The sequence below is a fragment of the Capricornis sumatraensis genome, chromosome 1 (assembly GCF_032405125.1).
Source record: "Capricornis sumatraensis isolate serow.1 chromosome 1, serow.2, whole genome shotgun sequence".
Classification (NCBI taxonomy): domain Eukaryota; kingdom Metazoa; phylum Chordata; class Mammalia; order Artiodactyla; family Bovidae; genus Capricornis; species Capricornis sumatraensis.
Window position 1 is genome coordinate 68,582,247 of NC_091069.1, and position 23,302 is coordinate 68,605,548.

Below are 23,302 nucleotides of genomic sequence, written 5' to 3' on the forward strand. Positions count from 1 at the left end.
TATAGTATGTTACAAGATAAAAGTTATGTACAAGTAAAAATGGAGAGAGGTAAAAGAGGATAAGGACTGCCAGAGTAGATGAGGAATACAAATTGAAATTTTAACTAGGCATCAAAGAACGAAGATTTGAAGGAGATTAGTGTGTTGTTATGTGGACACAGGAAGGAACCTTCCAGGCAGTCAGCCCACACAGTTAATCTAGACCAGAGGAATCCTGGTGTGTTTGAGGAACACTCAAGGAAGCTAGTGTGGCTGGAGTGGAATGAGCAAACGAGGAGAGTGGTAGGAGATGAGCTCGGAGATATTCCTGGGCCAGATATATTGCCTTATGTATGTGTTGTTCTCAGTTTTGTCCAACTCTTTGCAACCCCCTGGGCTGTAGCCTACCAGGCTTCTCTGCCCATGAAATTTTCCATGCAAGAATACTGGGGTGGGTTGCCATCTCCTACTCCAAGGGATATTCCTGACCCAGGGATCATACCCACGTCTCTTGTTTTCCTGCATTGGCAGGCAGATTCTTCACCACCACTGCACCACAGGGGAAGCCCGTGTTGCCTTACAGGCCATTGTAAAATACTTTTCTGAGTAAAACGGGGGGAGCTATTGGAAAGTTTAGAACAGAAGTGACATCTGCCTTATGTAAACAGTTGTGCTCTTAACATGATTCTGTGCTTCTTCCCATGATGAGTTGATAATGTGATAGAAGTTTTGAAATAGAAAAAGAATACTGAAAGCCTTAAATATTATAATTCTTACATTTTATGATTGGTCTTTAAATCGTTAAAGTTTGAGTATAGCTTGACATCTGAATTTCTTGAAACTTAGAAAATCAGCACTTAAGCAAAACCCTTAAATAGAATTAGGAATAGACTGAAAAAAAAAAGGAATAGACTGTAGCAGAAAGTAATACTTAAAAGTTTTTTGTCTGAAATCACAAACTAATGGAAGGAAAAAAATTAGTTTGATATCATATATATTTAATTATACAGCAAAGTTCAGAAATTATGGAACCTTCATTCTGCTTGTAATTTATAAAATCTAAATAAAATATAATAGAGGTAATAGACTTACAGAAAGTGAAGTGAAGTCGCTCAGTCGTATCCGACTCTTTGCAACCCCATGGAGTGTAGCCTACCAGGCTCCTCCGTCCATGGGATTTTCCAGGCAAAAGTACTGGAGTGGGGTGCCATTTCCTTCTTCAGGGATCTTCCCAACCCAGGGATCAAACCCAGGTCTCCCACATTGTAGGCAGACGCTTTACCATCTGAGCCACCAGGGAAGTCCAGACTTACAGAAGAACATGACGGACAGGGACTGAGATCCTGCATGCTGCACAACATGGCCAGAACAAAGAAAGGAACGTGACAAATCCACTTTCCCGGAAACAACAGAATTGGGAAAAAATACAAAAACAACCACTTTTAGGACTCTGGAACTCAAGCAGAGACATAAAACAAATTGAGAAGAATTAAAGAAAAACTACTTAGCTTTTGGTAGGAATTATAGTTTATTAAGTGACTTCTCCCGTTCTGAGTCTCCTCCTCCCCTTTCTCCATAACTGGGAGTTCAGTCGAGGCATGCCTTGAAACCAGCAGCTTTGCTACTGGAGGGTTGTCAAAGGCTAACTCAGGTAGCCTGAAACACTGGATGGGGCAAATCACAGATGAACAAACTACTCAGAAATTTAACATGGGAGATCCAGAGAATGAGACAAGTAGCCATAATTGGTCTTGTAAGATCCTGCATGTCACTGGTGGTCTCAAAGACCACTCAAGAGAAATCAGAAAGGGCCCTGATTGTCCCAACAATCAATCCACCCTTGGCTAGGGATTAAGTCATATAATAATGTGATTTGAAGGGAATGGAAAAATGAATCCATAGTGTTGGAGACTTCTCTATGGGAAGTGTGGTAATTGGAAGAGCATGCAACAGATGTTTCTGGAATACAATTGATGTGCTGTTTCTTGATCTGAGTACTGGTTCACTCATGAGTTCACTTTATGGTAATTCACTGAGCTGTATGTACACTTAAAATTTGTTCTTTTCTCTGTATATGTTTTATGAGTTGTCTGCTGATACAGTAATGCTGTGTAAAAAACATAGAACCTCATTGGTAAGAGACTAAACATTTACTTTTGCTCTTGAGTCTCTGGGTCAGCTGAGCAGATGTGCTGGTCTGCGTTGATGTGTGGGCCAAGATCAGTAGACCTTAGTAGGGCTTGCTCGTGTATCTGCAATTAGCCAGCATGCACCCTGCGAGCTAGCTGGTCTAAGGTGGCCCCAGCTGGTGTAACTTTTCTGTGCCATGTGGTCTCTCATCCTTCAAGAGGATTCCAGGAGCCTGAGAGGAAACACATAAGCCTTTTGAGGCCTGGGCTTGGAACTATCACACCATCGCTTCTGCCTCCTTCCCTTAGCCAAAGGGATTCCCGGGTCAAGAAGAGAAGTATTAATAGATTTCACTTCTTGATAGGAAAAGTAAGAAGTCACAGCACAAGAGGGTACAGAGAGGAAAACTGCATTCAATTTTGCAGTGAATCTACCACATGTGTTATGTTTCAGTTTAACAACATACAGATAAATAAAACATAGAGCACAGTATTGACAGTTGTTAGATCTAGATGGCTGTCTATGCATATTCATAGTATTATACTATTTGCTTATTTCTACCTTCTGAGAGTTTTCAGGTTTTGTCTTTTTTGGGGGGGCGGGGGGAAGGGGTTGTTGTTGGCTTAAAAAAAAAAATACAGAACTCTAAAAAAAACCCCAAACTTGCTGAATTCTAATGCTAGAACCCAAAAATCTTTATTTTAAAAATATATTCTACAAGTGATATTAAATTTTGACAATCACTGCTTTGGGCTTTCTGACTTCTGCTGGAACCTCTGGCCTAACTGAGGCATATTTCTGGTTTCTGCTGACTACAGAGAAGCAGCTCAATTATGTTGGCAGCCTAACTGCCAGTAATAATCACTAATATGACCACCCGTTTACAGTATCACCTGACTCCCTTGGTTCAAGCCATAAAAATTATACACAAACTTTTGAGGTTTCTTGACAACAATATTTAGAGGAAGAATGAGGTATATAAAGTACCTACTATGTGTCACAGGCATGACACCAGCTACTTCACATATATTATTCAATCCTTGCAACAGTCTTGGGGAATGAAAGTTGTTATCTTCAATTTATAGATGGGTGGAATCGTTAAGATTTAGAGAATTACTAATTTGTTTAGCATTTTATAGCTATTTAAACAGAAGGCCAGAGATATGTATCTAGCTTTGAACTCTAAGTCAAAATGGTTGTAAAGACAGCAGTGGTTTTGGAAGTAGATAGCTTACTATATGTTAAACCCAGTGTTTCTGAGAATTAAGAAAACATAAATGTCTAGCACATAACCCAGTAGTTTAGATGTCATTATTACTAAAATAATCACTAATGTCATTATTACTAAAATAATCACTAATTCTAATCAAAGGACAACCATCTGATTGTTCACTGGCAGAAGACTTAAAACTTTGTGAAGTACTTTATGTTTTTCAGATGCTTTGGGGGATTTGTGTCAAATGTAAATGTTGATATTTTAAAAAATAAATGTTTGTGTTTAAAACAGTTGCTAAGCCAACTTAAAGGAAATTTAGAAGAAGAAAATCGACATCTACTAGATCAAATTCAGACATTAATGCTACAGAACAGAACACTATTGGAGCAGAATATGGAAAGCAAGGATCTTTTCCATGTTGAACAAAGACAGTACATGTAGGTACCAAATAATTTTTCACTCTGAAATATTACTCCGGTGGCAGAGAAAATGCAATGCTAATTTTTCCTATTTTTCAACATTATTATTTCAGTATTTTTTTAATGGTTATGCTCTGGGCAGTATGCTAATAACCAGAAATACTAAAGTGAAAACATATAGATCCAGCTCTTAATGATCTATTAATATAAAACAAGAAGTAAAAATAATTTTTATAATGAAGGTATGTTATAGGAAGCCATAGAAATACAGCAAATAGAGGGGCAGAAGTACCTTAGCTTGCAAGAGAGGCTGGGCTTTCTAAAGATGATTGAGCTGAGACTTAAAGATTCAGTAGGATTTTGCCTGAGGAGGCATAACAGGCCAAGAGAGCAGCAAATGCAGAGACAAAGAGGTGTAATGAAACTGTATTATGATTATGATATATGGTCTAAAAATTTATTGCTCATACTGGAGCAAAATTGTGGAAGGAAGTGTAGCAGAGAAGTGGCTAAACACTCAGGAGCCACTTTACAAAGGTTTTTCTTTGCTGTACAGAGAACTGGCTGAAAAATTTGAGTAGGGCAGTAATATGATCAGATTTGTGCTGTTTGTTTAAATCACTGATGACATTAGAGTATAGATTGGAGGTTCTAAGAATTAGAGACAAGGAGTAAGTTTTAAGGTTGTTGCAATAACCTAGTGAAAAATAATTCACAAGCAGTGGTAGTTAAGATCAAGTACAAGAGAGATGTGAAAGAATCGACAGACCTCGATTATTAGTAAATTGTGGTGAAGCTAGTGTATTTATGCATATGAAAGTGAAAGGAAAGAAGTCGCTCAGTCGTGTCTGACTCTTTGCGACCCCATGGACTGTACCCTACCAGGCTCCTCCCTCCATGTGATTCTCCAGGCAAGAGTACTGGAGTGGGTTGCCATTTCCTTCTCCAGGGGATCCTCCCAACCCAGGGATCAAACCCGGTTCTCCCAGATTCCGGGCAGACACTTTAACCTCTGAGCCACCAGGGAAGCCCATTTATGCATATAATGTTGTTTAATAACTGTAGAAAGATGTTGAGAGAATTCTTTTGTCATGATAATATTGTAATATAGACGATTATTTCCTTCAGACAAATAAATCCTGTTGAAAATTGAGATTCTAAGTCCTGTATCCTTTTATTTAAATAAGTTGTAAATTAAAAGACAATGAAAAACTTGCAAACAGTTCTGTTGTTACTGCCTATTAAATTCTTAGTTGTCAACTATGGTATCTGTATTTCTTTGTGTTTTGGGGAGAAGTTAGGTTATAGGATCCAAATAATATGCATAACTGTACAAAATATGATATCCTAAATGTAACTTTATTTTTATAGTGATAAGTTAAATGAATTAAGACGACAAAAGGAGAAATTAGAAGAGAAAATTATGGATCAATACAAATTTTATGACCCATCTCCACCTAGAAGGTACTATTATCCAGTTGGTTTTTTTTTTTTTTTTTTCCATTTTTATTTTGCGGGAAAAAAAATTCTGATTTTGAGAGGAATTTGTATGCTGAATTTTAAACTGATAAGACTTTTAAAAATTACTTTATTAGGAGAGGCAACTGGATTACTCTGAAAATGAGAAAACTGATAAAGTCTAAGAAAGACGTTAATCGGGAACGACAGAAATCACTAACTTTAACACCAACCCGCTCAGACTCCAGTGAAGGATTTCTTCAACTCCCCCATCAAGATAGTCAAGATAGTTCTTCAGTAGGTTCAAACTCTTTGGAAGATGGCCAAACTTTGGGGACCAAGAAAAGCAGCAGTGAGTGCTTAAACTCTTTAAACATTTGTGATCTCTAGAATTGATTTAGATTCCTTACTAAAGATTTCTTTTAAATATCTTCCACAGTCCTTTGGGATAATATCTGATGAATGCATTTCTTTTTAACTTCATATGTTTTTAAAATTCATTGCATACTTAGAGAATATTTAGAGAAATACAAAAAGATACCATCATTTGACCAGGAAGGTAAAATAGTGTAGAAAGAACAGTGAAATGAGAGCCGGAATACCTCTGCCACTTGCTAGTTCTGTTAATGTGGGCAAGACTTTTACTTTTGCATTCTACTTCACAGGGTGATTATGAGGAGCAACTGAGAAATATTTATAAGATTTCATTTTCATAATTATTTGTAACTGAATAGAGTAATAAGGCTTTTTAGAATGAGGTTTTAATCATACTTTGATGGTATCAAATTGGAAAAAAGTTACATTGATGGGGAGGAAGCAAAGAAAAATAGCTATGAATTGGAAGAGAATGTTTTTCAATGATTTAGAAATAATTGAAGGTTATAAAAGTTATTGAGGGATTGCTTGGTAAAGGTTCAGTTAAAATAAAATGGATTTGGAGATACAAGTTTTTGTATAAACTTGTGATTTAATTTTTTAAATTACAAATGTTGAAGTGTAATATCATAACGTGACCTCCACGACTAATACTCTCTTGATTTCATTACTAGTGTGCTTAGCTAAACATTAAGAGCAAAGTAAAAGCCTAAGGAAGAGTATTTTAAGAGAAAGAAAAGAATCCGGTGGTAGGCCCTTTGAAGATATAGGAGAATTTGACTGCTAGCAATGTTCTTATATGTAAACAGGATATTTTGAATCCACTCACACCCTCACCAGAATCACTAAATTTAAAAGCATATATATATGTGTATGTTTATACATAAGACATATGTACAAGATAGATACTATATATATGTATACATTTGTATGTATTAATATATACATTTCAATATTATTCTTTAGAAGTAAATAGCAGGCAAAAGCAGCCACTATTTCTCCCAGGGATAGACACTGTATGGGCAGCTCTCAAAACACTCAAAAAACTGTATAGACATGGTTTTGTCCTCAGGGGAATTCTCTCTGAAAAGACAGTGTTTTAGAGTGTAAGAGATTAGACATTCATTATAGGCTATATTTAAGAATGCAACTATAGCACCCTAAGAACTAGAATCCACAAGTAACCAACAAAAAATCATACACGTACATGAGTACCATATTCATACATACACACTTACAAATATGTTTGTGTTATAAGAAAGTGGTTTAGTTCTATCTGTTCTCATAAGATTAATCTTGTTAGCCAAACCTACATGAAACCTCCAAGTATTTCAGAGAGATTATCAAGTTTTCCTTAAAAAGGTGCCAGATGATTCAATTTTATCTACCTTTGGATATAAAATATCTGGCATCTGATTTAATGAGAAATGGTTATGGGTATATATAATTTTTTTAATTAAAGGAAGATAATTCAAGTAGGAGAATATACACAAGAAAGGTACAACAGTCTTTTTTAAGGTCATCTTGTTTTAAATTATCAATCTATCATTCCTTCATACTCTATGCTAGAAACATCCAGAGTAAAAATCAGAAGGAAGTAATACTCTTCTTTCCAGCAGTTATTCAGTTTTAGAATTTTAAAAATAAGCAGAAAACCCTACCATTGTAATGTTCCCATAATTTCATATAGTTTGGGAAGCGAACATTGTATGTCTACAAACTAATTGCCATAAGAATGATCATTTTCCACCACTGGCAAACATAAAACTCCTTTTATCCTTTCCATTTTGGAAGAGTGTCTGTCAGTAAAGCAGTCTATGGAAAACAGTTGAAAACAGAAAAAGAAAATATCTAAACAAGACATGTGCATGCTGCAACCATTCAGCTTTGTTTTAGCTAAGTGTCCATTTTTACATTGCTTTCAGTTCATTTCTTTTTAATCATTGAAAACAGCTGTGTTTTCCGAGCTAGAAACAAAAAGTTTAAATGAGTCAGGACTATTCTTAATAGCAATCAAATAAGTAAGTTAAAAAGCTGTATGTCTTTGCATTCTCCTTAATGAGTGATACTTGTCAGTTTGTCAAAAGAGCTTTTAATTATTTATAAGATAAGAGCAAACCGTAAGAAAGAGCATAGTTATTAAGGCTATATGCAATACACTTTTAAATCTCAATGTGAGTTTTTTACTTGCCTCTTAAATTGCAGCTCCAAAGAGGTATAATAATATTTTCCATTAAAATCTTATTAAAGTATAGCTTAAGAATGTTACTCTAGTGAACATTTAAATTTTTATGTTAATGACTCCTACTGTAGTTATAATCCTAATTTTCATTCATATAGGATAACTTCCCTGTGTCATGCTATGATTTTTTTTAAAATAAACTGACTCCCAAAGCCCTTCAAAATATCTAAAAATGTTATAAAAACATAATTTTCTATCATTTTTTCTTGCTTTTTAGGATGCATCCTTATTTTTTAGGCTATCGGAGCTTAAAAGCTACTATTAAAATACTTCTGTTTTTCTTCCAGCCAACCTTTTGCAAAATGAAATTAACATAATTGCTCATGCCATCTTTTGAAATACTTGTCTTGAAGAATATATATTTCTGTGGTGCTTCTAAATAATGCATCAGAATTCAGTTTAAACCAAGAAGTAGTTTCCTATTTTCCTCTTTAACATTTAAAGAAATAATGAAAGTTTTAAAAGTTTCTTTAGGTTATTGTAAACATCCTGGAACACCTTAGTTTTTGTTGAAGTATTTTACCAAAATACAGGATCTACATTTTCCTAAATTATTTTTTTTCCAAAATAAAACCTTATAATTTAAAAAGTTAAAGAAAATGGGGACTTCCTGGTGGTCCAGTGGTTCAGACTCCATGTGCTTCCACTGTAGGCGGCACAGGTGTGGTCCTTGGTTGGGGATGAAGACCCCACATGCTACTTGGCATGGCAAAAAACAGTTAAAACAGAGGAGTGAAAAGCCTCCTACATTTTCATCACCTACATTCCCTGGTCCACCAAGAGTGGCCCTAGTAATAAAGGTCTATCTGTCTTTACAACTTAACTAGAAAATTGTTCCTTCAGTAAGTAGTTCTTATCATTTCCTGTATTTATAGGACTTTAGTCAGTCCAGGTTTTCTAAGTATATGTTTTTCATCATTGTCTTCAGTGCTTTCCCAAGTATTTTAAAGTATCAAAGTACATATTTCATATTTCATAATCACTCAGCAGCACGAGAATAATAGCTTTAGTGTAGCTTACATAGCTGAAACTCAGACATTCATTTCTGTCCTTAATTTCAACATTTAACTCCCATCTGTTCTTCTCCCTTTTTTCTTTCATTTTTCTGTTTCTGTTTTTTCTCATGCTCTGACATTAAAGTGGTTGCACTGAAAAGACTGCCCTTTTTGAGGAACAGACCGAAGGATAAAGACAAAATGAAGGCCTGCTACCGTCGTTCCATGTGTAAGACTTTATGACAGTTCAGCTTCTTTCAAATGACTACACTGGCTTCCGTTACTAATTTTCACTAACCATTCTCTGGACTGTGCCAATTTTCTTATTTTGCAAAGTGCAGTCTTCCTGTAACCCATGGAGCTGGAAGAATTTTTTTTTTTTCAAAACTGGCACTGAATCTGCATTATATGTATGTTCATTTATACATATACATGCATATGTTTAGTCATACATGTAATATACTTATAAATTTCCAGTGCTTTCTAAAAGTTGGCAGAAAAAAAACTTTAATTTTATATGCCATAAAGATTTCTTCCCAAAGAAATTTGCTTAAAGAAAATACAACAAAACCTTTAGCATTAGGTATTTATTTTCTTAATGAACTAGGATTAAATAAATAAATAAAATGGCCTGTAATCCTTGAAAATGTTTGTCATTCTTTATATACTGATACTCTGGTTTCTATTTTTTTTAAGTGGAATGGGTAATTAATCACATTAAATGTCTGTCACTGGATATCCTCTCTTTCAGGTTTTTATTGAGTGGTATACTTATTTGATTCATAAAATGAATAATTTCTTCAGTAACCTGCTCTGACCAAGGACTCTTTATCATTTTCAATAGTGTTGCTATAAAGAACTGCTCTCCATCTTACCTTTATTCATTCCATTTTTGTCACCACAAAACCACATTTTGAAGGCTTCTAATTATATTGCACATCACTGCTCAAAAGGCAGTTGTACAGAGTAAAATTCCTTTTCCTACCTTTAAAGGGGGTGGAGGGTGATAAAATTATTTACTGAAGTTTATCAAGCTTTGGCCTCCTCATTTCATACAGCTAAATGCATGTCATAATTCAAATGACCTTGTGGTTAGTTTTTTATTTCCCTTGCATTAATCCATAGACAATAATCAATACAAAATAGAAATAAGAGCAAGTACATTAACCATGCTGATTCATTTGCTTTCATTTGCATCCCAGCCATGAATGACCTGGTGCAGTCCATGGTCCTAGCAGGAGGACAGTGGACAGGTAGTACTGAGAATTTGGAGGTTCCTGATGATATTTCAACGGGTAAAAGGAGAAAAGAATTGGGAGCTATGGCCTTCTCTACTACAGCCATCAACTTTTCAACTGTCAACTCTTCTACAGGCTTCAGATCCAAGCAGTTGGTTAATAATAAAGGTATAGGCCGTCTGCTATTTGCACTGTGGTGTAACTGTTGGCAACAAGAATTTTTATTTGACTTTTTAATGTTTACTTTTTTTGACAGCAGCAACCTGAAATAACTATCAAAACAATCCAGACTTAATCTAAGAATTTTCAAGTCATTTCAAAAATTTAAAACATCATACAGATAACTACATCTTTCCTAGGTCTTTCGTAATAAACAGCTAATGAACTAACAAGAAATGGAAAAGTGAACCAAGTAAAAGACAGAAAAGGAGAGAGTGATAGAAGCTTTAGAAAAACAAACAAAAAACCTAGAAACACTACAACATCAGAGAACCACATACAACAACCCAGGCTCTTGCTTTGCTTTGCAGGGTCACAGGGAGGTCGTTTCAGTGCTTCTGGTATTTTCCTTAAGCAAGTCAACTCACATCAGTTATTCTGTTTCTTACTCCTATTCCAGTTTCTGACTGAGTATATGAAATATGTTAAATCAAGATGTACTGTACATGATTAAAAAAGAATTTCCATATTCTGCATAAATGTTACAATTTTTTTTGTTAAAAAAATTTTATATCCATTCTACTATTTTACGTAGATACTACATCCTTTGAAGACGTAAGTCCACAAGGTATTAGTGATGATTCTAGTACGGGATCAAGAGTTCATGGTAAGATATGAACTTTATTTAGCAAGTACATATTACATACAGAATGAGAATGCTAAGACTCTTGCATTGACCTCATGAATGTGGCATTGCCAGCAAGCATGTTTTCTCTAACCTGCATCTCATAGCTACTTCTACCATTTCTTCAAACCTAATACTCCCTTTTCCCTTTTATAAGGTTATTACTTCATCTAAATAGTCTCTGCTTTAGTCAGGGTCATATATAAAGTATGTCTGCACAATGCATAAAGGTAATTTTGTTGCCATTTTGGCATAAAGTTATTAGAGATACATTTCATATTTGGTTTTAAAAATACTCAGGTAAAGGACAAACTCTAAGAAACCACATTTTCTGCAGTGTTGAGCATTTCAGTTTTTAGTTTCTGACTGGAAAGTCTTCTCTTACCAAACTAAATTATTAACAAAAAAAAAAATGGAAAAGGAATGAATTTAATATGTAAAGAAATACGTTAAAGAAATTTCATATGTGAGCAGGATTTTAGGAAGCAGGGTGGGGCCGTGTTAACAGTGTAGTTATTTCCCTTGTATGGATAGGAATACAAGACATTAACTCCGCAGGTGCTCATATTCCTCCTGTTCGTGGCATCTCTGCAATGTGCAGGGTTCCTTGTCTGATCTTTTGTGACCTAATCACTAGCTTTTTTTTTTTTTCCTTTGGGGACATATCATTCTGTTCAACTACAACAGTCCTGGTATCCGTCTAGAGATCCATTTCCAAATGTATTATTCACTTTTTCTTCTTTTGTTTGAATCTCAGCTGTTGTCTCAGAAGTGTCCTGTTCTCAATTGTTTAACTGAACTATCTGGAAATGCCTTTGCTTGCTAATCTATAAGACTCAACTCTCTGTGGGCATGCTCAGTCTGTGAAAGTATGCATGACTGCTTCCTCAAAGCATTCTGTAATCAGAATGTAAAGTTCAGTGTCTTCAGCTGCAAGTTTTATCACTGTCTCCTGATTTTTTCATTTAGCTTCGAGACCAGCCAGCCTTGATAGTGGCAGAACATCCACTAGCAATAGCAATAATAATGCTTCACTCCATGAAGTCAAAGGTATGCTGTAGGTAAATTTACTAATATGCTCCATCCATTTCCAAGTGGGAAATTGATTAGTTTCTGGGGGAAAATGAAATCCAAATCATGTGTGTTTGGAACATAGTTCCTTGGAATATTTTATGCTTTTCACATTGTAATACAAATGTATTTCAATGTGTACAAATGTAAAAACAGGAGCAGTTATTTTAGTTTCCATTTTTCATCTTCACAGGTAAAATCTTTTTCTTGTTATCTTTCTATTTCAAAAGTATCTATAAGTTCTTATTTTCTTACATTTTGTCTTTGTCATGAAAATGGTTGGCCTTAATTTTCTCATGATACGTGTACACTGAACTCACAGAAAGTGTTTTAGAAATACGTTTAGCTTTGTTTATCCACGAAATAAGGAGGAATATATTTTTTTAATTTGAGAAGACAGTTGTGTTTGTTTGAGTGTAACAAATGCCAAATGGATGCATATATCTCATATATAGAAAAAATTAGTTCAAGATACCTTTTCCTCAGTTTATTAATGTGCATTCCAAGCTGAAATTTTATGTGAATGTCTGGAAGTATCAACTGATACCTTTTTTCTTAAAGGTATACTGCCTATTCAAATTCTGGAATTATTTAATAAATTATAAAAGTTTGTTAAAGTAGTTATTTTCTACAGAACAGAATTGTTAAATTATAATGAGTGCATTTGTTCTATTGCTTTTCTGTATTATATAATAATTTTGTCTCAGTTATAATTTTAATATTTGTTGCAATGATCTGAAAATCTGATTTTGAGCGATTATTTTTTCATGTTTATAATCATGTTCTTATATCCTTTAGAAAAATATTATCTGAACTGTGAAGAAGCCTTTTCTGATTTGAAATTTTAAGAAAATTCTTTTCCTACAAAATGTTACATAGTTTGAGCCAAAATCTTTCATGACCCACTTTACCCTCTGTGATTAGGAAACCATGGAAAGTTGCATTTTTCCATCTTGATGCTTCTACACAGTTTGCAAATGATCAAAATGAATAAGCAGTCTTAAGGAATAGCATAAACTGTGGGGAGCTTTTTTCCAGAACTAGTAGTTTGCATTCTTTATCATTGTTCAGTCTCAGCTGATTCTTTTAAAGAGAGGAAAGCAGGAAGAATCAGATTTTTCAGACATTAAATAAAGAATGAGATACTACATACTTGATTTTTACTGGAATTTTCTAAGTTAATTATATCATGTCTCCGTTTGACTTTCTTTAGATGCTTGCTATTTAAATTTTTTTTTAATTTCTTGAGATTATTTTTTACTTATTTTTTATTGTTAATTGGAGGATAGTTGCTTTACAGTGTTGTGTTGGTTTCTGCCATACATCAGCATGAATCAGCCATAGATAGACATATGTTCCCTCCCTCTTGAATCTCCCTTCCACCTTCCACCCCTCTAGGTTATCACACTCTTTAAGGTTATTTGTTTAGGATGAACAGAGAAGCCTTCAAATAAGGAACACAGACTTCATAGAAAGTCAAAGAATTAGAATTATTAGTGTTTGGTTTTAACATTCTCAATTTAAAATTCATATAATCATATTTTGGGCTTCCTTAGTGGCTCAGTGGTAAAGAAACTGCCTGCCAATGCAGGAGATCTAAGGGTCAGGAAGATCCCCTAGAGAAGGAAATGGCAGCCCACTTCAGAATTCTTGCCTGGGAAACCCCATGGAGAGAGGAACCTGGTGGGCTACAGTCCATGGGGTCACAAGAGTCAGACATGACTTCATGACGAAAACAACAAATTTTTTTTAAAAAATTATAAGGTGTTTTACAGTTTTTTAACCTGAATTTTTAAAAATGTATTATTTCTTTGTTTATTCATTTACTCATCAAATGTATATGTTTAGGTTCTGGGTCTGGTGGTGAAGGCAAGTGTTTGCCCTTGTGGAGCTTACAATATTTGTCATCGTGACAAATAAGGAAGCATGCTATGGTAGATAGTTATTAGACTGATGAAAGATTAACATGGTTTATTTACTAAGTATTTATGAATAAAGCTTTGAACGTCATTTTGGCTATTCATAAGAATCCAGTCAATAAATTATCAGTACTTACATAGTGTTAATCTTGTGTCTATTATTGAACTTTTAACACACCATTTACTCCTAAAGCAGGTGCAGTTAATATCCAGAGCAGGCCACAAAGCCACAGCAGTGGAGAATTTAGCCTGCTTCATGAGCATGAGGCATGGTCCAGCAGTGGTAGCAGTCCAATCCAGTACTTGAAAAGACAGACCAGATCAAGTCCGGTGCTCCAGCACAGAACACTAGAGAATCGGGCACATCACAAAATCAAAACTGGTTCCCCTGGAAGTGAAGTTGTTACTCTACAACAGTTTTTGGAAGAAAGCAACAAGCTTACCTCAGTGCAGGTTGGTTTTATCTATGGTGACCTTAATTTAGATGGACACTATAAGTTAAATTTCTATGGTTGAACTTTAGAGCCTTTTTTTTAAAGTTAAGGAGTGTTTAGAGACATTAGCAATTTTTTATAATCTACCATATCAGGAAAGCAAAAATATGGCTGTATTCACTAATCTGCTTTGATTTTTTTTTTTTTTTTAACAGCTAAAGCCCTCAAGTCAAGAGAATCTTTTAGATGAAGTAATGAAAAGTTTGTCTGTCTCTTCTGACTTTCTGGGAAAAAACAAACCAGTTAGCTGTGGTCTGGCCAGGTCAGTAAGTGGAAAAACTCCAGGAGACTTCCATGATAGACGGACAACTAAGCCTGAACAGTTTGTGAGACCTGGTCCTCAAAAGGCTGAAGATACCTGTTTCATGAGTTCTTCAGGAAAGCCTACACGAGGCGCTCAAGGAAAGATAAAATTAATAAAAGAAACTTCTCTGTCACGACAATCAAAAGATAGTAATCCCTATGCCACTTTACCTCGTGCAAGCAGTGTTATCTCTACTGCCGAAGGAACTACTCGAAGGACAAGCATCCATGACTTTTTGACCAAGGACAGTAGACTACCTATGTCAGTTGATTCACCACCAGCTACTGCTGATAGCAGCGTCACTGCACCATCTAGTGAGTACTGTTTACACCAGTGGTCCTCTCATACACTTCATAGTCCAACATCTGCTCTAGGTTCTCAAGCACAAAATTATTTAGCTACAGACAAGCCCCAGTCTCCACATACCCAGGCCAGAAATTCAAGAACTGAAAGGTCACATCTTCTATATCAGACTTTTGCCATGGTTAATATGTCTAATGATGCATTTGGAAAATCAGCTACAGATAGCATAGAATCCTTTACTGTGGCTCATCCAGCTCAGCCATTTTTATCCCTGAATACAGAATTAGTTAGTAACATAAGTGGGTTACCTTCCAGACCAGTCACCAGAGTAACTGACCAGGCTTCTGCTTCTTTGGAAAAAACTACTCAGAAAGATAATGAGCAGTTTTCTGATCATCAGAGCCACAGTAGCATTAATCCACAATCCTCTGTAGACAGTAATAATCTTACCACTCCTGCATGCCTCTATCCTGATGACACAGAAGCTGCATTGTTGGTTTCTGAGGATAATCAAACGGTTTGGTATGAATATGGTTGTGTATGATCAAAACTGCACAATATAATACTGATGTCATTTGATACACACTATGCTTCTCTAATCTGATTTGAAGAGCTGCTGTTGAAAAGAATCATTTGACTAGGTTTATATTTTTATTTTTAAGTTGTGGCATAGTGTTCAAGTTACATTGTGGCATGTATATAAATATGATTATGTAACCACAGCAAAGCCTGCATGAACTATTAATTACATTGTACATTTTCTGCATGACTTCAAGAACGTTAACAATACATGCTCCTCTTTCACATTTCTTGTCAACCAATAAGAGATTGTTACTTTGATACCTGGAAGCATGTTAAAATGGTTGCATGCTATAGTTACTAAGAAGGCATTTCCAAGTCATATTTGTTGATTCCAAAAAAGAATGCTCATTGTCCCTTTTGCTCCCTGCTCATTGTCCCTTTTGCTCCCCTTTCCCTCTCTCTCTCCCTCTTGTCCTTTCCTTTTTTTCCCAAAACATGCAATTCATATTGCACATGTACAGTATTAGTAAGGAAAATGTGTTAAAAAGATGTCATTTTCTTTTGCCATTTAATTTTGCCTTCTGCTGTTTTATTTTCAAAGAAATAGTTAATAAGTCAACACTTTACATAGCAAATATTAACTATTGCCCATATTTATAAAATTGTTCAGATTTAAAATGTTGTTAATACTCATAAATTTAGTGTAATTTAAAAAAACACCATTGAATTTAAATGTGACTTATACAGTGATTAGGAGCATTTATATTCTATTTCTTCCCTGCACTTTTCTTCATTTGATGAACAGAAGAGTTCAAGTACTATCTTTCAGGATGACTTTTTAACTTGGAATCAGTTAACACAGTAGTTTTTTCAGGGTTTTTTAAAATGTAGAATCAAAGAGAAATAAAGCAAATCATACTCAGTGTGTGGGAGATTTGCATTTTTACTTCTCTTTTAAAAGGGTAGCAAGATTACTGAGTAGTGAAGATTGTTACTTAAATAATTCTATAATTTCTTGCTAAGTTACATATGTCCTAAAAAACAGAATTTTCTAAAATGAGTACATTGTGCTAAAATAAAATGTAAAATTAGTGTTTATAACCATATAAACAAACAGGCATGTTTCTAGTAGAACAAATTTTAAAACTAAGAATAATTGCAACTTCTTAGCTAAAAAATAATCATAAAAGATAGAGAAAATATTTGCTAACTCTGATTCATGTCATAAACTTTAAAATTATCTTCCTGTGGTCATAGCATTTTAAAACAGAATCAGCCAAAATTGAGTTTCTAACTTCCAGAATAAAACAGCAAAAAAGAAAGCCCCAAGAAACTCATAACCCTGACTCACTCACTTCTGGAGAAGTATACCTTAGCTCTGTCTCTGAAATGTTTTTGCTCTCTTGATTCAGCCTAAATATCACTGACAGTAATGCAGCCTGGCATCTAGAAAAAATGATTTGAAATGTAACTTGATAAACAAGGAGGGAATTATTATTTTACACGTGTTGTTATAGTAAATTGTTATTCATTGGGCCAGAGAAAACAAAGTTTCTAAAGAATCTTTGCTTAATGAAATGTGACCTGGGAATTCGCTGGCAGCCCAGCGGTTAGGACTCTGCAGTTTCGCTGCTGAGGACCTGTGTCCGATCCCTGGTCACAGAATTAAGATCCTGCAAGCCACACAGCATGGGCAAAAATTTTTTTAAAAGGAAACAAAAAGAAGGAAATTTGTATCCTTTGTAAATTACCCTATTCTCTTGTACTTACACAAGATCATTTCAGGCCTAGGCCCCTTCTGTTTATATCTTTGGCCATACTTCTTTTCTCACAGCCAGCTCTTACTAAAAATGCTTCCAATGCGTTGGTTTCACTTCAGGTCTAATAAATCTTTCGCCTTTTATTTAAAAAAAAAAATGCTTCCAGTGCAGCTCATCAAATAAACAATCAGAAATTTTCTTATTTTTAGTACCATATATTTTATCTACATGAAAACATCAATCCATTTGTCACTTATTTCACAATTAGTCCTAATATTTCAAATGTTTTTGGTGTCCCTTTTCTTTCTTCATAACCTGATAATAAGACTTTTTAAAAAGTTTAAGATTATTTATTAAAATACATTGAGAAATCATATGCTACTATATGGTAAACACTGTGATTATTTTACAATGTTAGACTTACAGGAAAGAAGCATTTCTAACCCAGATGACTGTAGTAACATATACAGCATGTTTTCCAAAAGAACATACACATTGTGCATGTAAGACAGAGAGATACATACCACGTCCATGTGTCTGGGACTGTCAGAGAATATAGGTGATATTTCCTCCAGAAACGGTCACCAGGTGTAAGGTCATAAAATTCCCTTAAAACACTATTTTACCAGTGTTTCTTGATAGCACTTGAAATCACATTTTTAGTAGTGATAAGAGCCTTAGAAATCGTATAGAGCTAGTATTTCCCAAACTCTTAAAAAAATCAACATAATACCTTCTATAAATGAAATCTTACAAGATGCCCCAATTAAAGAAAAAAATTATCTTCTGATCAGAGTGAAGCAGCTCTGACTCAGTTGAATAACTGTACTTTTTTTGAGACATCTCCATAAATATTCTCCAATTTCACAGAGGATTACAGGCATACCTCGTTTTATTGTGCTTTCTTGTACTTCACAGATACTGTGGGGTTTTTCCCCCAACAAACTGAAGGTTTGTGGCAATTCTGTCAGACAAGCCTATCAGTGCCATTATTCCAACAGCATTTGCTCACTTCATGTCTCTGTCACATTTTGGGAGTTCTCAGAATATTTCTAACTTTCTCATTATTGTTAGATTTGTTACGGTGATCGATGATCCATGATCTTTGATGTTAACAATTGCAAAAAAAAAATTATGACTTGCTACAGGCTCAGATAATGGATAGCTCTTTTTAGCAATAAAGTTTTTTTTAATTAAGATACGTACATTGTTATTTACATGCATTGGGAAACTAAAAATTCATGTGACTCACTTTATTGCAAAATTCACTTTATTATAGTGGTCTGGAACCAAACCTGCAATTATCTCCGAGGTATGCCTGTATTAGTACCCTAATTTTAGATGAAATTGAATAGCTTTCATATTCCTGGCTTAGGTTTCTATAAATGATATCCTTATTATTTTGTGGTATTGTAAATTCATGTTAGGCTTTGGGTCCCCTTTGACCAAAGTAGTTTTAACAGTGTAAGTAGATATATTTTCCTACAAAGTAAGCCTCAAGGCCTGGTTTTCTTAGTAAACAATACAAATATTTCATTGTGGATGTTTCTGCTGCTGCATGCAAGATTATATTTTACTTTAAAACTATATGTGACCATTTAGTAAACAAACATCATAAACCTATCAGACATCAAGAGGGCATTATTATTATAGCTTTTAAAACATGTAAATCAGTCTTTAAGTAGAGATGTCTATCAGATTAATAACATTTCCAGAATTAGATTCCTTCTCCTTGCCTTAGGCAGTGAGAGCTCTTTAGTTTCTTATCTTTATGAATTGTATGTTTAGCTTTTCATTAAATAACATGAAGTGCTTTTCTCCTGCAGATGTGGACAAAGTACAAGAAAACAGAAATTCAAAAAGCAGGTCTAGGGAACAACAAAGCTCCTAATTCTATAACCCCACTACATGACATGTGGGCCAAGTGGTGAGTTTCTTGCTTAAAATGTAAATGAGATTAATCTCATTTGTACAAACTAACTGCATTAAGTATAAGAACAAGTGCACATTGCATTAACAGATGTAAATATTGCTTGCTTAATTCATGATTTTCTGTGTGTCTGATTAGTAAGTAAATCAAAATTACATGATTCCTCAAAGTGTTTGGCCATCAGTGCACGCTCAGTTGTGTCCGACTCTTTGCGACCCCATGGACTGTAGCCCACCAGGTTCCTCTGTCCGTGGAATCTTCCAGGCAAGAATACTGGAGTGGGTTGCCATGCCCTTCTCCAGGGGATCGTCCCAACATAGGATCAAACCCGGGTCTCCCGCATTGCAGGCAGATTCTTTACCATTGGAGCTACCCGGGAAGCCCTTTAGTGCGGGAAAACAATATTTAAAAATATTTTTTCCCCTCAATTTAAATTTGATTTTACTAATGAATAATGTTTTAGAAATTATTTCTTCAGTTTAAAATCTTTCTGGTAGGAATATAACTTCTGTGCAATGTTCTTGGTAATTGAGGAGAAGAAATTAAATGTCTTTTTTACGAAGAGCTGCTTAGACAAATTCTCTGACTCTCTGTCACTCTTATCCCTGTAAAAGTACCTAGTGCATGCTGTTCTTTTAGTGGTTGCTCTGTATGTTACATCTCTTATCTTCAAACTTTTCTTATATTTTCTTTCTTTCTACTTTCCAACTAAATACAGAGAGAAAAGTGTCCTTCAGTTTCTCAGTATGAAGCCTTTATTTCTGAAGTAACAAGACACCCAACTATAGGAATCATTTTTTAAAATCTTTAAGGAGACTTAACAATCCTTCGTGACTAGAGCAGGAAAGAAATACAAACCTTCATTCCTTCCTTGAATCAAGGAGTACTACTGGAGTCAACTGCCAAAATTTTTAGGAGGTTTTTGTGACTTATTATGTACATTGTACTTTTAAAATCTACTGAATAAAGCATGTTCTCTCGCTAAGGACCAAGTGTTTTAAGGGTTCAAGAAGTACTCCAAGAATATACTTCTTTCATCATTTGTTTATGAATTTATCCATGTTTGCTTAATGCTTCTGCTAAGTATTAGCCTAAGTCTAGCCATTTATATTTAGTTGTGTAAACCTAAATTAAATGCTGTAGTATGCTGTGGAATGTACTATATATCAAGATACAGAGAACATTGTTTAGGCATGTCAGAGCCTTATTTGGTTAGCAGACTGCATGTGTTGGTATTCTCTTATTTTTAAGCCGACTATTTTGATGCACTGCAAAAGAAACTCAGTTTATGAAATAACTGAAAAATCCATGATAGGAGTTATAAAAAAATTTACAGTGATATTAATATTTCCATATTCCCTGCTAAGGGACACTAAGTAATTCATTCACACATGGATCCAAGGTAATTAGAACGTGTTTTTCTGAAACTTTTTTTTAGTAAGGTGGTTTTCTAGAAAAAGACATTCCCAAGATAAAACTATTGTGTTTGAACTCATTTCCCTTCTTTAGTGTTGGGTTATGTATGTACGTTTTTTTTAACTTGAGAGCTGACTGTTGCTTAAGAAGTTTTCTTATGGCAAAAATAATGTAAATAATTTACTACAATCCGCATTTTGCCAGGAACTCATTTATTATTAAGGTTATCACTTATTAATAAGAATTTTTGGTTTTGTCCTTTATAAGACTACATTAAAGTTGGTAACTGTTATCAGTACTTCTGAAATATTTGTATGCATTTGTTTTACATTTGAAAGAAGCACAAAAAAGTAAATTTAGTTAACCCAGGGAAACATCAATTTTTTTGTAGTTCCAATTTTCTATCACAGTTTTATTTTCTTATGCAATCAAAAATTGCATTGATATATATTAATGCAAATTCATTATTTAACATAAATATATGAATAATCTTAAAGGTCTGAAATGAGAAAGATACTGATTTTTTAATTTTAACAATGTACTTCTTAGGCTCTCACTACCAGCTCTAAAACTCTTTTTGGAATAATTCCATAGTGTGTGGTTTATGAATTGTGTGTTTCATCACTAACCTAGTAGCCATGAAAAATGTGTCTCCCTCTCCCCCTCCTTCCTCATGCCCTTCTCTTTTTCCCCTCTCTTTTTGGTAGGCCAGTAACAGTGTTGTGTTCTACTTTCAGAAGATAGTCTACTTTCAGAAAGACCATTAATGAAAAGAAATATGGCATGTATAGTTGAAACTGAAATGGAAGTTAGGTTTTGCCACCAAATAATGCTGTAAAGTTAAATCACTTTTAAATTCTTGGATGAAAGGTGCTATGTAAATATAAATACAAAGGATTCTTACTAAGATACAAATATTGCACAACAGACATATTTAAAACCTATTCTCTAGACTGTGAAACATGTCTCCATCATGATTTCCTAGATTCAAGTATCAGACTGATAATGGGCATTGTGGCAGTCTAGAGACGTCTGCATGTAAAAACTGTAAATTCATTTTTAGGTGGATAAATTGAGAGTAAATATAGAAATTATGTTTTAGCTAAATACAGTAAGTGTGTAACTTAGATTTATATTAACTAGCATCTAATTTGCACAACTAGGACACATCCCAGGACATTTGCTTCAAGCTGAAATTTAATGAGTAGGAGGTCCAGTGAGGGTGTGTGACACCACAGCTTGATCTCTCCAGGACACTAATATCCTAAAACAGAGACCCTGCTGACTGAAGCAACACATTATTGCTTCAGTTAGAAAATGTTTAAGGGTCGCCTGTAAAGGGCTGACTCAGAAAATGCAGCAAGACCAAGAACACCTGAGACTGCAAAAAGTAGGCATATTCTCAGATCACATTCGTCACCTTTCTCATACCGTTTCAAAAAAGGACTAAATGACCACATGAGTGTTTTACCATTTCCAAAAGATAGCATCAGAAGCAAACTTAGTAGGAAGTCACGCTTTTCCTTTAGATAAACTACTTCTGCCAAACGAAACCATGTAGCCAACTAGAAAGTACAATAACTGGGGCCACTTTCCTGACTGGCGCCTGACATGATTTTAATTATACGGCTCTAATCCCCCTTGGAAACTAAAGAATTTATATACAGGGTAATAGGTTCGGCCCAGAGCTCCAATAAAGTGCTTGAGATCTGGCAATGTGGAAATGTTCGGTCCAAGTTTTTGAACTGGTGGTTACCAAAGAGTTCACGAAACAGGTTTGTATGTAGCACCTTTCATGCAAGGCATGGTAAGAGCCTATTTAAAAATCACTGTGCGTATTACAGAATTGCAGCCACCTCACAAATAAATATTATTACAGCCTGTACTGTCTTAACAGTTTATGTCAGGAAGTGAAAAAGATATTGTACCAAATCTGGAATTACAATGAGGAGTAATAATGTATGCTAAATAACTTTTGTACTTTAAGTTACTTTTTATGAGAAAAGTGAAGTTTTGTGTTTTTTTTTTCCTGCTACTCTTAGTCCTGAGATATGTTTTTTTCTTTAAGCCTTGAATGAATAATACAGACGGAGCCCATTTTATAATATAAACCTTAATGTACAAGTTGAGATATTTGGACAACAGTGAAAATGCCTTAAAAGGAATGCTTATGGATAAACTTGCACTTATAACACCCTTTAACAAAACCTGATTTTAAATTGTCTTTCTTTTCTAAGGGTTCTCTCTTTCAATGTTTGCCATTGTACTTATAACTGTTATTAAATACCAAATCAAATAATACAAGAGCTGTAACATTTCCTTTAAAGTAATGCTACTGAGAAATCTGGAGTTAAATGGCAAAATGTTTATTACTTGGCTATATTAAAGCCACAGTTGATAACAAAAAACCCAGTTCATAACAAAAAAGACACCATCATTTGGCTGATCTTTTTTCAAAAACATTTTTCATTTTAGTTTTTAACTTTTATTTCTCCTAAAAAAATTAAGTTGGTTTAACATTCACTTGTCAAACTGATATGAGATGATTTTTATAACAAGTGGTTAGCAATCATAACATATAATTTAACCAAGTATTATTCTTTCCTTTCTCTTTGCCCTAGAAAACCAATTTTCAGACATAATCTTGTTTACCTCTGTTCTAATCACTTTGGGATGAGTATTAGAGG

The 23,302-nt window shown here is 34.6% G+C and overlaps 1 protein-coding gene across 1 annotated transcript in view; it reads left to right on the forward strand.

Moving 5' to 3' along the window:
- CCDC88A (coiled-coil domain containing 88A) overlaps window positions 1-20,096 on the forward strand; it is a 116,920-nt gene extending 96,824 nt beyond the window's left edge. Inside the window, exons 23-33 of the mRNA XM_068966069.1 lie at window positions 3,617-3,762; window positions 5,116-5,208; window positions 5,340-5,554; window positions 8,960-9,043; window positions 10,017-10,220; window positions 10,807-10,878; window positions 11,866-11,946; window positions 14,080-14,339; window positions 14,536-14,998; window positions 19,096-19,196; window positions 19,918-20,096. Coding sequence (XP_068822170.1) covers window positions 3,617-3,762; window positions 5,116-5,208; window positions 5,340-5,554; window positions 8,960-9,043; window positions 10,017-10,220; window positions 10,807-10,878; window positions 11,866-11,946; window positions 14,080-14,339; window positions 14,536-14,998; window positions 19,096-19,160 — 1,683 coding nt within the window. The 3' untranslated portion in view covers window positions 19,161-19,196; window positions 19,918-20,096. The remainder of the gene's footprint in view (window positions 1-3,616; window positions 3,763-5,115; window positions 5,209-5,339; window positions 5,555-8,959; window positions 9,044-10,016; window positions 10,221-10,806; window positions 10,879-11,865; window positions 11,947-14,079; window positions 14,340-14,535; window positions 14,999-19,095; window positions 19,197-19,917) is intronic.
- The last annotated feature ends 3,206 nt before the right edge of the window (window positions 20,097-23,302 follow it).